At 37.2% G+C, this 15,432-nt stretch overlaps 1 protein-coding gene across 1 annotated transcript; it reads left to right on the forward strand.

Annotated features, from left to right (window-relative positions):
- Positions 1-1,828: 1,828 nt before the first annotated feature.
- LOC108669043 lies at positions 1,829-8,473 on the forward strand. Its single transcript, XM_018156328.2, has 8 exons — positions 1,829-1,846; positions 2,460-2,564; positions 2,870-2,981; positions 3,726-3,866; positions 5,397-5,510; positions 6,168-6,323; positions 7,553-7,821; positions 8,336-8,473. The coding sequence occupies exons 1-8, from the start codon at positions 1,829-1,831 to the stop codon at positions 8,423-8,425; spliced, it is 1,005 nt and encodes a 334-aa protein (XP_018011817.1). The 3' UTR covers positions 8,426-8,473.
- The last annotated feature ends 6,959 nt before the right edge of the window (positions 8,474-15,432 follow it).

Consider the following 15,432-nt stretch of genomic DNA (forward strand, 5'->3'; position numbering starts at 1 on the left):
CTCCCATGGCGATTGGGGTATATGCTAGATTTTGAAAACCACAAACAGTGCAATTGATCGGAGTTTGAGCGAAGCCACGTTTCCGTTACTGAAATCACTGAAAATTTAAAATCAAAAGCGCTGAGACACATCATGAGTTGGTCAAAGTTTTCATTAGACTTCTAATATTAATGCACACACGTGAAAAGTAATGCGATTTTTGAACAACGTCACTCATTCGGCCTGTAAAGGTATGACAGTCGTACATTTTACAAGAAATTTATGGAATATTCGCAATCTGATCATCTCCAAGAGATACACTAGGATACATTAATTCAGCCATTGAGAAATGAGAAAGAGGAGCAATAGATAACAAGAGACAGGGCATTAGGCAGTTAAAATCACCAACGACGCTTCGAATTTAACCTGGTCAGACTCACTGTTGATGACTGAAATCTTATTCGTATTCTTAGTCTTAGCACAAACTTGTATTATTATTTGTATTCTTAGCACAAACTTGACCACGCCATGCATCTTAACGATAGACTCATTACATTACATATTTGTCGCACCTCACTAGAATAACAGTATTAATTAAGGAATTCATGTGTTTATAGAAACCGTGTGTCAAAATAACATATAATATAAGAATCTGATAAATTTATTTACAGTGATCCTTTCTATTGTTTTAGAGTTGTAGGAAGTCGAAAAATCGCAAGATATAAAGCCAACATTATGCAGGAATTTCGCATCCTGGACATCCTCCCTGGCCTCTTCACTTCGGTGAGATTGTCGTCAAGTTATGTTTTGTGTTCTGTAAGAGCCATATGCTCGAAATATGCGGCATGATACTTGTAATTGGCTTCCTGTCAATCGAATGAATTGATAACACTAGTTAGATTATTGGCACATACCCCACACTCGATTATATATATCTTTAATGCAGTAGTGGATATAATAATTTCCTAAGCCGAATTGAAATGTTCACATAATAAAAGCGTCCCTCCAAGTAAATACCAGTCGTGTATCAAACTTGTTTAGAATTTTCATAATAGATTGTCAAGGAGAGTTTGTTTACATTAAGAAACAGGTTTTATACAAACCGGCTCGAAGTGAGTACATTCCTATCTAAATTATTCATTTTAAATGAGACAAATATAATGCACTGAATGACAAACATGCATAATTAACAGAGCATAGAACACCATTTTAAACAATTATCATTTCTGTACATTATTTGCGGTGACACTCTCAAACATATTCAAGTAGCAAATGAATTGCAAGGAATCGACATTCCTAAAAACAATTGCCCAGTTGCCGACGAATAGAATATTGTGTTTTTTAATGAGACCAATTTGCCGTGCATGTATTTTTTGACCAACAAATTTCGTGAAAGTTCCCTTTATTCATCGCCTTTGTGAATTATTTTAATTGCAATAAAAGTTGATTCAGTTTCGCCTTTTTAATTTCCCAGTTTCACAAAATGTCCTTTGCTTAATAGACAGTAACTGTTTCTTTCTTCTTCAAAAGTTCCACGTATCATCTTTTAAACCACGTGATTTATACAATTTCGGCAATAACATCCCTAATTCGAGTATATTAGAAGGGATTCCTTCTCATTTCTTATCATAAAGCCTTATATGCTCAAAGTGTTGAGCCTTTTATTTACATTGATTCATTTTCCTGATGCAGTTTCCCTTGTTTAATTTTAACTTGTTCTGTGTTGCAGGTGCTGTGCTTTGGACTCTCTGTGGCATCGTATCCCGACAGCGTGAGTACCGCGAGCTACTACGACATTTGATATTCTCCTCAGCTTATCATTTTTCCATAATCCGTTTTGTACACCTAAATGGCTATTTTTATCTTCGTGAGTTTTAAGCATATATCATTATAACAGCCGCGCTCTAAGTTTCATAATTTTATATGCATGTTCTCATGAATGCATGTTTCGCTGAAATAGTAGTAGGTGATTAAGCATATACCTAATAAATTATTTTTTCATCGACACTTATGTTTTTTCAATTTTGCGATGCAACACTATCTGCGAAGTTCAAACATTTGTGAGCCACCTTGATTTTCTACTACAATTAATGTTCGTTCCGGTTGAGACATGAAATGGGTTTATATGCAGTTCTCATAGAAGTTGAGCCCCAATTAAATAATTGAAACTTGACCCCAATTCACATCGACATTTTGATCTATGTTCTTAAGGATTTGTCTTGGTGACATCATTTGACGGGAAATGATGCACGCTCATCATAACAAAAATAGGTTCAATCCTGCACACCGAGCAGTATCGGATCGATTGATTACACCTTTAATGCATAGCACTTTTTTATACCGAGTCTAATTGGATCGGGATCAGACTCGAAACATGAAACAAATAAGCTCAAAAGTCCACTAACTTTCATAAAAGAACATATTCAGTTATTTTAGACCTTTCATGGCAATTTCAAGTGAACAGCCCACGTTTGCCACAGGTCAACGTGGTTTCAGGCTCCTCTGGTGCACTTGGCTGTGGGGGTGGACGGACTACGTCCGTGCGCTTCAGGACCCTGCAAGTGCGGGGCCCCAAGTCGATGGTGGTAAGCTAATAAAATACTACACTAAAGCTTGCAGCATTTCCGCCTGAAACATGTATTCAGTTTTAAAATAATTTTTTCTCGTCAAAGTTAAACCCTGTTTGAAGGCGTTTTCATCCTTTACTGCGACTTTTAGCATTTTAATCTTGATTCTCATACCACTGATAGCTCTTTTCCTAGTCAGTTCATAGACTGCCTTTCACTTGAAAATAACTAATAAATTCATCAATCATATGAAATTCTCGGTGATTTGCATGCTTTGTGAGCGTTGATAAGTGATTTAACGATGAGAATATTCCTTGCTTCAGACTTACATACGTTTCTCAATCACGGAGAGCGATTTGGCATTCGCCACTAATGCGTCCAAGAAAATCACTGCGTCAGATGTGGTGCAGTGCGCGAGAAGCTCAGCCTTGGCGGGTGAGGAATTGTTTTTAACGTGGCAGGTGATAACGCGTCTGCCCCTGCAGGGAAAGAGTCGGTGAATGACACGCTACATTCAACTTTCACTTCTTATTAGCGTTTACTTTGTTATTACGGTTTCACTACTTGGATGGGGCTAAAAGTACAACGCCAGCCATAACGCATTTTGAAAGACATTCGGATGCAGTTATAGAATATTAGCAGCCATATTGTACAATGGTGAAAACGTACCGAGGATACGGGCAAGCATGACCAGAACGAGGGCCGAGTCGATTGATTACTCGACACGTCGTATTCTATCAAAATACCATTTGATAACCAGCTTATTGATCTCTCAGCGCCGGCAAGAAATTTCGACTCATTGAACAACAATAAAATTTTTTAAAGAAAAGTATGATCTGTTTTTCAATCAAATTATATATATGATATTATGCAAGTTTCTTGAAAGCCCCAATGTTGATTCAATGATATTTAACGATTTAAGTGTAAAGGTGGACACCATCAAGAGACAAGGACTAGCTAATTATTTTCAAAATTAAATATCAGCTTACAAGGTGCATCAACGAGCATAAGTTCACGAGTATACTCAACAGGAAGGAGCAGTGGTTGTAAAATCTTTTTTGAGTTCAAAGTTCTTGCGAAATAAAATATTTGCTTGAAATATATTAATCACATAAATAATAATCACATTTCAGTGAATTACACAAAAAAACTACCAGAAAACGAATTTAACTTTTCCAGATATGACTGCCTTTGCTTTCGATGGAACCTGCATGGCTTACCAATTCAATAGTAAGCCTTGCTCCTGTCATGGTGGCGAAAAAGTTATTTACGTGGCAAATTCCAGCATTTCCTACGCACCACCTGCAACTGTGCCTTTCAGTGAGTCCGCGAGTTACTTGTATGAATGAGCTGTAACATTAATGAGTTGAGTCTTACGTTCACTGACAATAGATAAGCTGCAAAATTCTTAGTTCGCTTGACCAGTATCACATAAAATTATGTTACAGATTACAAGTCTGATTGGAAATATAGATGAACGTATATTAGGACTTGATTTGTAAAGCAGAGAATTTACTTTAAAATCCATATATATGCGATTGAGGTAACCATGAAATAAATAAACGAGATAAGGTTTTAGTTAATTGAGTGAACTATTTCTGATTCCACAACCAAATACTATAAATTCATCATCATCTACCTACATTCATCTGTATTCAGAAGGCTGTCGGGTAACTTGTGTATGAATAACACCTAGCGTTTGAGGGCAGAAGTGTTGTTTAGGTAAGGCTAGGAGAGGTTATGACTTGCACTAATCTAGAGCCTAAAGGCGCTTATACACGCGCCTAGTATTAGCTGCAAGTATGCGCTGCAAGTTTTCGCACTCCCAGTTTCCCGGCTGAAAGCTTATACCCAAGGAAAGTATTTAGTAAACAGTATTTTCGCATCCGCATGTGCCAGTTTGTCGCTAGAAGCCGTCGAGCGAGGTTTGTACATGGTTGAATATGGGATGTAACGGTAATGACGATATTGAGGAAGCGTTTGATGAAGCAGGCAATAGAATCTTCTGAGGTGATGAAATTTGTACGAGTAGATCAGCGTGGGTGATAGACCTAATAAGGTATCGTTTAATTTTGGACATACAACCTTCTCAATTAGGATCTGTTGGAATGTTCATCGTGACGCACATTAAAATGTGGAGTTTCAATGGATATAATTTAGTTTCGGGAACATAAAGGCTAGTAACTCTGAGGCTGTGCGAGTTCTGGTGTACTAATATCCACCCACACGAGGGAGTGAATGCGCGTGTTCTTACTGGTGTGAATCTTCGTGTATTGTCGGGAGTGGTTATAGGTGTGCGCATTTATATGTGAGCGTAGTTTATGCGATGCGCTTAACTACTGCTATGGTGATTATTTCAGGTCCTAATACGTTCTCAGTCGGATGTTTTTCCTCTTTTTGACAAGTTTCGTATAGTATAGTAATCTCTTAAACGTTGGGGTTACGCTGCAGATCCAGTGGTGTAGAACGGTTAAGGATCAAAGTATAAGAAGTAACAATCACTTATGTAAATAGTAATAAAAAACAATCATACCCAAACTTTGCATACCACATCTTGTTAGAAGCGAGATAGAGTCCCAGAGGTCACCAGCACTGCGCGCTAAATACATAGCTTCCAGGTCCTTCCAGTAGGCAGTGAGCAGGAGACACCAGCGGTCAGGTTACCTAGAGATTGTGTTGGTACCAATTCGTAAAACTTATTAGCTCTCATTCGTTGTGCCAACCTCAGAACTAATATCCACTTACCTCAGATAGTTAAATGTTATTCACTTTTATTAAAACATCACTTCTATTTAGCAGGTCGTTTGACCATGACCATAAACCGTTGTTTACCTATGTATATCTCAACAGGCACCGCTCTCTACATCAACACCACTGTCGAAAATATCGAATTCAAGCAGTACCAGCTCGCGAATTTCTTCTCGGATGTTTTTTCTGACTTTGTATACTCACTTGAGGGATCTGGTAAGTTGTCTACTAAGTCTGAATTATTTATTTCTCGCTTCAAACAAAGAGGTACCACTTTATCTTCTCTCAACACCGCTTTAACAACACCTACTCTTATGGAGGTGTAGTTCTTTAGCCCAGTGAAAGTTTGAAGCAGCGCTTGAACCGTGCACAGCGAACCGTAAATGCAAGGAGTGGAGTATGTCTCCTCGTACTGGTGACATCTTCCGCTGAAATTGTTTGCAATGAAACGAATTATTTTACTCTTACGCACGCCACTCCCATAATCAAGATGAAATGGAGCTGATCCACACTTGCCAATTGTGAATTTTGACATGAGAAATGTTGAGAATGTAAATACTAACTTAACATAGGCATTATGTAACTGATTTATTGATCGGAGCTGCCAGCCTCAAGATGGCCAACACTATAGAATTTTATTTGATTTCTCCATCTATATTTTTTCGATGATCGTTTTCTGTTGCCACATTATGAGTGACACTGATTATTCTGGCGCACGAAATTTTCAAGGTCATTAGAAAATTAATTTTTAGTTTTCCTGATACGATTTTAAAACGTAAAGCTAATTAAAACTTTAAAAACTCGGCAACATTTCATTCTGTAGTTGTAGTATATTCTAATTACGTTACTAATACTAGATTATTTTCTTTCCAGTGGTAGATAGTTACCAGTATTCTTACTTCATTCCTCGAGAAAATGGCCGTTACAACGTCGCTTCCTACTACATTTTGGACGTGGCTTCTTGCGTCACCGACACCCCATGCGGGTTGCCCGTCTTCGTCAACACAATTTGGCCGACTTATTACATACGTGAGCACCAGAGCATAGGATTTGTTTGCATGTCGCATGTTTAACTAGTGGTTTTAACGGTATTTTGCTATTTGGCACTCATTGAATGGGTAGCCGTGGCCGAAAACAAAATGATGTCAGGCAGACGTGGCCAATCAGAAAGGCTCTTATTCCTAGAGTTAAAATATTCAAAGACAAAGTTCAGTCGATACCGAAAAGATCTTACCTCTCCCATTTCATATCAAGTTGGGGATTGTGAAACAGTGAAAACATTAAGCAAAAAGAAAAGTGTTTCAAGTCTCTTCATGAAAAGTTTCCTGGTCTGTCCAATGCTCAGCTGAAAGAGGGAGATTTGGTGGAGACATACATAAGAAAACTTTTAAAAGATGACACCATCGTCACAGAATAGCAATGGAAAAATGAATGTCTGGAATTCATTTGAACTAAATGTAACAGGCTTCTTTCGGAACAAAAAATTCCACTTCCTGGTTGCTGAATTGGAACAAAACTATAAAATATTGGCTACAATGAGTTGCGCGTCTATTTCCTTCACTCACATGTGGACTTCTTTCCAGAAAATCTTGGATATATTATTAGATAATATTATATTATTATATAATAAATAGGATGTGAAGGAATTTCCCTCGTTGTTATTGTTATCCAATCGTGCATGTCTGCGATGTACGTGTTTCGGTGATTCGCGGTTAACGTATTTAATTGTGTATCTCAGATTATATCAGGATATAGGTATAAACTTGAATTTATCGTGTTTTGGGGTCCCGAGGAACTCCACAACATGCCTACATAACCTTATAGGTTTAGGGTTACTGATAAATCTGCTGAAAACACTTTATTGCACTACTGTCTTCAAATTGACGAATTATATAATCAACGTGTTGTAAACTATTTTACTGAATCAATACTCATGAACGCCATCAATTTTATTATTGGCTTCATTTCCGTATGCTTCGCTGCTTCAACTCAAAGTTAAGCTTAAGTCTTGAAATCTGAGTTTCGAAACTTTACTCCGTTCAGGCTTTCAACGGCACAATAGTCATCTAACCTTGGCCTTCCGCACTTTACTTTCGTTGAACACTAAACTAAAATGTCGTTACGAAATTTCTGACAAATATTACTGTCTCATCATCAATGATTAATTATTTTCATCCATTACCCTATGTTGTCGACCTCTTACTTAGTTGATAATTTTTCAGTTGCAGCGAGATTATTAATTTAATTTCAATTTGCAGTAAACGAATGCGGCAAAACCATCCGACTCCCGCCTCTAAATCCCGGAGGACGATTTATGGTGTTCTCACATCCCGGGTTTGGATGCCTGGCTTTCCCCGACGGTCCAACCTACAACTGCAGCGTCACCTTCACGACAGCTGCTACACTGGTCCTTAACTATTATGGTTATTTTTCTGGCGCTGACGGGTCCTGCGGCGGCTACACGCTGGGCCTTGAAACAAGTTCCCCCGAGAGATCAGGACAAGTTAATTGGTGCACTGATAGATGGGTAAGTGATAGGAAGCACTTTACCGTCTCCTCATATTACTACGATCGAGTTTTTCGAACATTCTATTAACTCACAATTTCAATGAAGTTTTGATTTGATTTATGTTCAAGTTATTTGCCATCGCATTGGGTATCGATCTTTCTGTTTAATTACTCAACATTGGTCCCAGCTGAACAATCACTCTAATTTTAATTATAGTTAAGATTAACTGTTATATATATAGTCTCTAACATTTTTAAAATATGTTTTATAGGTCTCTAACACTCGCACTTCATTGCAGGGCTGCCTTGGTTTGCTTTTTTTTGGGTCTAATAACTTATTCATTATCACCTGCTGACTGTTCTATAATTCGTTTTGCACTACCGTTCCAAATCAAATATCATTTATTGAATTTTAGAACTAAATAAAAAAAATTTCCTCACATAAGTGGTTTAAGAAAATAAGTCACTGCAATATATGTAATCAGTCTGAGCTTAAGTGTTAAATTACTTTCTGAAATTGTTTTAATTTTCAGGTTGGGGAATCCGATTCTGTAACTTTCCTTCTCCGAGGCACTGCGGCGGCGAAGACGTTCAAAGCGGGGTTCTCCGTTTCTATGAGATAAGTGAAGAGACTGGCAGCCTAGTGTCTACGTGTCTACCTCCTAGTCTCATAAGTGATGAGACTGACGCCTAGTCTCATAAGTGATTTGACTGGCAGCCTAGTGTCTACGTGTCTACCTCCTAGTCTCATAAGTGATGAGACTGGCAGCCTAGTGTCTACGCGTCTACCTCCTAGTCTCATAAGTGATAAGACTGGCAGCCTAGTGCCTAACCGCTGGAAAAGCGAACTTTGCTGGGAGGTAGTTAATTTAGAGATATATATTTCCTACTGACATTTTGATCCTCAGTTGTGATTCGTTAAGAGAATCGGGGTTTTCTACTGTTTTGTTAATGATTGACAATAATATCGAGCAGCGGTTTGCTATTGGGCTTTGCTTCCAATTTTGACACAATGCGACATTGGCGAAACTTTGGCATGCTTTTACAGCGCCAAGCATGTTTTTTCGCGTTTATCGGTTGCAAGCAACTTTGGGTTGCATAAAAAGTCAGGTTGAGCTGTTCGCAACTCTGGGCTGAGGCAACGTCTGGAGGCAGCAATTGTCTGCAACAGATATTCTTTGAATTGCTTTTTGGATCGCGTCATCCCAATGGACAAATTGATCTTAATTTTCCCGGCACTCGTAGTAAGCTCTCACTGAGCATAGATATTTAGTGGACTACGGGAAATCCAGAGTTTTGTTGTGTGTTTGTATGACCATCCATGTGTTGAATGCGTGTAATCAAGTTTAAAACTTTTTAAAGGATTTTGAGGGCTTTAACGCTTATCGTGTTTTAACACGTTGACTACGTATATGGTGCATATGCGTACCACGAAATGTATTTCTCCAGGAGTTAGTGGTACATAATTCAGGTTGCCTAAAATCGGCCAAATACGAGAACAAAAAAGTCCAAAAAAGGCCAATAATTCAATTTATACTAGTTTATTTGTAGGTTCCGCTATAAAAATTCCATTTATTTTCTTTTTTGCAGTATTTAAAATTTAATTAGGAAGTACTCCTATCATAAATTTTAGCCGGCCAAAGCAATTGAGAAAAACTAAATCACGGAAATTGTCCGGAAAAAATGAACGTCTAGCAACCCTGCTTAAAAAAAGTACAAAAAATGAAATAATTGTACAAGATGAAGCAATCGTAGTCAACGTGTTAAGGGGAGCTTGCACGGAGCTTGCACGTCAAAAATCGAAAATTGAGATTTTTCCGGTTTTCAAGTTCATTTCAAAGGTCAAAGAACTGCGCATTCTAAGAGCCCAAAGCAATGTTTGTACGTTCATTTGTTTGCCGAAATCCAGAGCAAAGCCGTGGATAAAACATGTAACTGCAATGAGCAAAAATATCAGTTTTTTTGCTCCTGGAATTTTCATTTTAGAAATCTGTCTCTTCCTATGATTATCAAGCTACAACATTGAGAGATACACCATTCGATTCGTAAAGACCTGGTCTGGTGATCATCCGGTCACTTTTTCTGATTTCTGTTTAGCTTGATTATATTTTGAAGCAATGGGGGAGGGGCCAAAATTTAACAAATACGAATAAATAAATAAAATGTGAAAAATTGATAGGATAATCGCTAAATATGGTCAAACGAATCGCGAATATTTCTATACATTTCCCGTTTTCTTTCATTTTTTTCTGAAAATTATCACGAACAAAAAAGTCTTAGATTTCTATTTTATATATGTGCAGCAAGATTCAAAATGATCCGTCCGTAAATAAAAAAGTTGTTTCATGCTCCATTTTAGGGGAGCGTCTACCCTAAAATTTATCTCGGCTATTTACAGACAGATCACTTTGAAATTTGGTACACATATGTAAAACAGAAATCCAAGACTTTTTGTTCGTGTAAATTTTTCGAAAAAAAAATGAAAGAAAACGTGAAATTCTTAGAAAACGGCCAAAAAAGTGGGTACCGTAGAAATCCTACTCCTTCTAGGATTTTAGAGCTACAACATTGAAACACATATCATTCGATGCGTAAAGACCATATCTATAATTCATCGTGGACGTTTTTTGAAATTCTAATTTTTGTGGGTGTGGCGGCATTTTTTGTAAATTTTTCGGAAATTTTTCGATTTTTCCCCCACACCCCCCCTTTTGGCGGAATAAAATCCAAACTATAACGAAATTGGAAAAACGTTTACGATGAATTGTAGATCTTTCTTTTGCAAATCGAACGGTATATGTCTCATTGTTGTAGCTTCAAAACTCTAGGTGAAGTCTAGGACAATAAGTGTGAATGTTGAGGAGAGCGCGACAAAGTCCCGCGCGCACCACAATATGCGCTCAATGTAGCATAGATACCAAACTAAACATTTCTGGAGCTTGATTCCACTCAAGGATGATACAAGCTGCGTGGCGGGCTGGAGGACAAGCTGCGTGGCGGGCTGGAGGACAAGCTGCGTGGCGGGCTGGAGGACAGGCTGAGTGGCGGGACAGCCTCTACCAAGGACAGCCTTCTTTTCTAATTTTCAATTCATTTCGATAATTAAATATCGTAAGTAAACTCATGGATGATCTAACGTTGGAATTGAATGAGTAACCTACTGTAAAATAACAATATAATATAATGAATGAATACTTGCCTAATTAATATACTACATTCATAAACTGTCGTCAGCCAGCGGCTGCAATAGATGCAGTGAACGTCCACCTTATTGATTTTATGTAGTATGAAAATCACATAGATTTTGTGTTGTCAGCTTGCTAAATAAATTGAGTAAAATTCAGGTTAAATAATAATCTTACTTTTTCACTTTCAATTAACGAAATGAAAATAGCCTGCGTTGAAGCTTCGTTTGTATAAAAAAATAATCTGAAACATTAGGTTTTGTGGATAAGTGGACAGTAATTAACGCAAATCATTTTAATAACAACAAACAAGGCCTCGTCTGGAAATGACCCCGGACACAATGACGAATGAATTCCTCTTCGTTCTCCTACAAAAATCAATGGAAATTATCAGCGAGTACTACTGAGTATCGCAGTAATTCTGGCGACGAGAATATCAGCAGAGATTCGTGACAGTCTGGGACGATAGAGTAGCGCGAAGTCTTCAGTTCCATAGCATTGATCAAGAAACAAATGGTGAGCCTAGAATGTTGCACTGCAATTAGTTGATAAAAATTGTCTGTACCGTACTGTACTGTACTGTACTGTACTGTACTACACTGTATATCAATGAATGTTAATACATTAGAAAATATGTAAAAATTTAGCCGTAAGGCGACAAAAAATGTATCGAAAATTCTACTGCACCAAACCCGAATGACGAAGGTCCTCGGCCTAAAAAATTGCATTTTTAATGAAACTGAGATGAATAAAAATCTCGCTGCTAATTTCTACACCAGAAGCAACACAACTGCAGTTATATTTATTAATATCAGATGTACCGAATATTACCTCGGCCAAGTATTAAAAAGAATTATTATCCATTATTTGCATACAATCTTCTTTTCATCAAGATGAAAAATATTCATAGCGACTACATTACGAGTTTTTTTCCGTCGCTAGTAAATGCAGTGCGTCTGATGATTTTTGACGGAACATTGTCTATTACATCGAAACCTTCATATTTACACTCGATATGACGTACGAATTAAAGCACATCAAGCCAGACTTAAGCATTTGGTCTAACGCTGAATTTTTAGCTGGGATTTTCTGCTCCCAAATGTTCCCAGAATTAATGCTGCCGTTAATCACATTTATTTTCGTTCATTACATTTCTTTTTAATCGCATGTGAGGCTTTCAGGCTGATGTTTTGTGACGAGTTAATAATTCATGTGTTAAAAGTTCTGCTATAACCAACTTCGTAAAAGTGTGAAGAAAAAGTTTTTAATCGTAGACATTACCGAATGAAACGTACCTACAATGCTACTCTGACATTCGTCACTGGAAATGCTGCATTAGAATGTTTCTAATCACGGAAGAAAACGATGGCTGACTCTTTTCACTGAATAATTTGTCAAAACCTACATAGCTCATTCTTTTTCCAATTAAATGATGCAGCCGCGATAAATCACACGAAATTGTTAAATTGAAAAAGACGTTAGGTTATTTTTTCGTTCGTGAGGCATCCGAAGAAAATTTTTTGGACTGAAGTTCATATGATTATGATAAATGATTCATAACTTCTATATTTTCCCTTATTATACACGAATTAAAATTCTATTTAAAATCCTAACTGACGATGAAATTTTGAACGACAAAAAATATGGCGCTAACTGTTCAGGAATAATTAAAAGTGGTATATAAATGCTACTTGCTGTTTTTTATTATAAACGACCGACAGGCTTGTCAGCTACAAACTGTTGAAAGCTACAAGACGAATGACAGGCTTGTCAGTTACAAATTGCTGAATACTTTGAGACGACAGACAGGCATGCCAGCACATTTATATACAGTTTGGAACTGATTTACACAGGTGACGACGAAGCAGCGAACGTACGGGTACGAATAAAAATTCGTACGAATAAGACAATCAGTCATATATGAGTCCGAATAAGACAACCGGTTAAATATGGGTCTGAATAAGTCAATATGACAACCGGTTAAATAAGGGTCCAAATAAGACAATCGGTCATATATGGGTCCGAATTAGAAAAGCAGTTAAATATGGGTCCGAATAAGAAAAGCGGTTAAATATGGGTCAAAATAAGACAATCGGTCGATAGATCGAGTAACAGTTAATGCTGAGGCAGGAGCCTTATCAGGGAAAAATTGCGTACTCTCTATCGAGACATAATAGCCAATGCAAAACAGAGCTGAACGGTAATATATCATAGTTTTTCCAGAAATAGTACCACATTGAAAAGTCCATGTTGCCTCAATGTGCAGAAATATTGTATCCGGGCCTGTGGATGCCTCTACCTACCTTTTTTCAACGAAAATTGTTTGTGTCCACCGAAAAATTTTAACTACACTCGATTTGATATACCAATTGAAGCACACCAGGCTAGACTATGTATTTCACCTGAAGCTGAATATTTATCTAAGATTTACAGGCTGCAAATGTGCCAAGGATTGGAACGGCGTGGAAAAGCCTAGCGATGTACGAAGAGTTCTCAACTCTCGCGTCGAATATTATGCACTAATAAATCACTGAGTTCAGATATGAGGAGGTCTAGAACTGCCCTGAGTTTTCTTCACCACAGGTAGAAGGATAACCGCTAGCAGTTTGGCGGTCATCTTGATTATATTATAAATTTTTACCGAAGTTTTTCTTAACATCTGAAAAAAAAAGAGTATCTGAATAGTGATAAGACGAGCCTGAAAGTAAAATATTTATTAACAATATTGAAAATTTGAATATCATATAATGAGTATCGTATGAATATGATATCATAATTATGAATATCATATCTATTTAGCATGTCTCTACTTGGCACATATGAATTCAAAAATTCAGACGAATCGAAAAAATTTCAACCTCAGCACTATATGTAAACGAATTTACCAGCGGGTTTATTGAAATTAGGCCAATTAATTTTTTCATATAATTATATGCTAATTTAGCTGATAAATAAGAATCAGTTTCGAGACACTGCCATGAATAATTGCTTTCACCCGCAGAGATCGTCAGTTTTAGGTATGCTAAACGAGGCGGTTCCCTGTACACTCTAGTCGCTGCACCTGGGGGCGCCCATACAAAATGAGCCAAGAAGATGAAAAAGCCAAATTTATAGATTTTTTGACCAGACGCTCACCTTGATCATGTGATTGCAGTATCATTTGATGGTTCATTCATGTGAAATAATTTGATTTCTCTCTATCACTGACCTCATGATGCATATGAATCTGTTCACCCGTATGAATGTGCGTTGTTTATAACCGTTAAGGGGACGTTTAACCGAGTACATCTGTAGCTGCTTTTGCATTTCAAGCAAAAAGGCAAGATGCCGTAGTAATTAATAACGTAATCAGTAATAATAATGATTAATTATTAACAATAATGTTAATTAATATATAATATAATAATAATAAATGTAATTAGTATCATGCGGAAATTCTCATCTCATATATGAGTGGGAACCCTCTTATAATTATATGGGGGTCTATAGGATATATAACTCTATAAATAAAATACATAGGTCTACAAATAAATTTAATGTAGGCGCCTATTAAATTCGGGTTTTAACGAACTTTTAGGTCAGACTTGTTGAGAAATTCCATGTCACTGCAATGTCTCTTCTCAGAAACAGTTAAAAACAATCGATTAGGTCGCTAGTGCGTTTTAACGCCGCATCAATTTTCCTTACGCAATGCCAACATATAACTGAGATGACTTAAAGTGAATAAGAAAATATAAGTTTAGTTCATAGCTCCTGCTACGTCATTTTATAAAATTTTTTTGCTTCTATCAGGTTCTGCAATATGCAATTTAGCATAACATCGTGTGTTCTACGGTATGATGTTCACAGCGTTTGTAAGAACGAAAATATACAGATTTGGTGATCAAAGAAGAAACCCTCATTGTCAAGTGGAAATGATATTGTAATATTTTGGAGGTTGAAACGTGTTTAATTCAAGTGTTCGTATATTCACACGACAGAATTGGAAAGTCTTGTGTGGGGTTGACATCCCATCACTTTACATAGTTTGCTAATGACTAGTGACCAATTGCTAGTTACTAATGACTAGTTACAAATTATAGTTACTAATGACCAGCAAGTATAACTAACTTCACACTATGCTCACCCATGAAACGAGGGACCATTTTTATTTCTTTATTAACAAGAAGATTAGGCTTCTAACGTCAATGGTTATTCGAACGCTCGGAAATTACTTGGATGTCGAGGTTAATGCGGCACTCGGTAATTAATTTGATGTGGACGGTAATGGAATAATCGGTAATGGTATGGATGTCGCCCGGCCTGCGCTCGCATGTATCGCGTATTGGTCCAGTCTCTGCCGACAGTGCCTAGCTAGCAGGAGGGTGTGCAGCTGCATAACTACATTTATATTTTACTAAGGTAAGTAGGAATTCCAGTGCTTTACTTTCGAATGGTTGAGTTCC

This window comes from Hyalella azteca, unplaced genomic scaffold (assembly GCF_000764305.2).
Source record: "Hyalella azteca isolate HAZT.00-mixed unplaced genomic scaffold, Hazt_2.0.2 contig2273, whole genome shotgun sequence".
Taxonomy (NCBI): domain Eukaryota; kingdom Metazoa; phylum Arthropoda; class Malacostraca; order Amphipoda; family Hyalellidae; genus Hyalella; species Hyalella azteca.

Coding starts and splice junctions, on each gene's coding strand:
- LOC108669043 (XM_018156328.2), top strand. Junction 3,867..5,396: donor ACCTGCAACTGTGCCTTTCA/GTGAGTCCGCGA, acceptor ATATCTCAACAG/GCACCGCTCTCTACATCAAC. Junction 7,822..8,335: donor ATTGGTGCACTGATAGATGG/GTAAGTGATAGG, acceptor TTTAATTTTCAG/GTTGGGGAATCCGATTCTGT.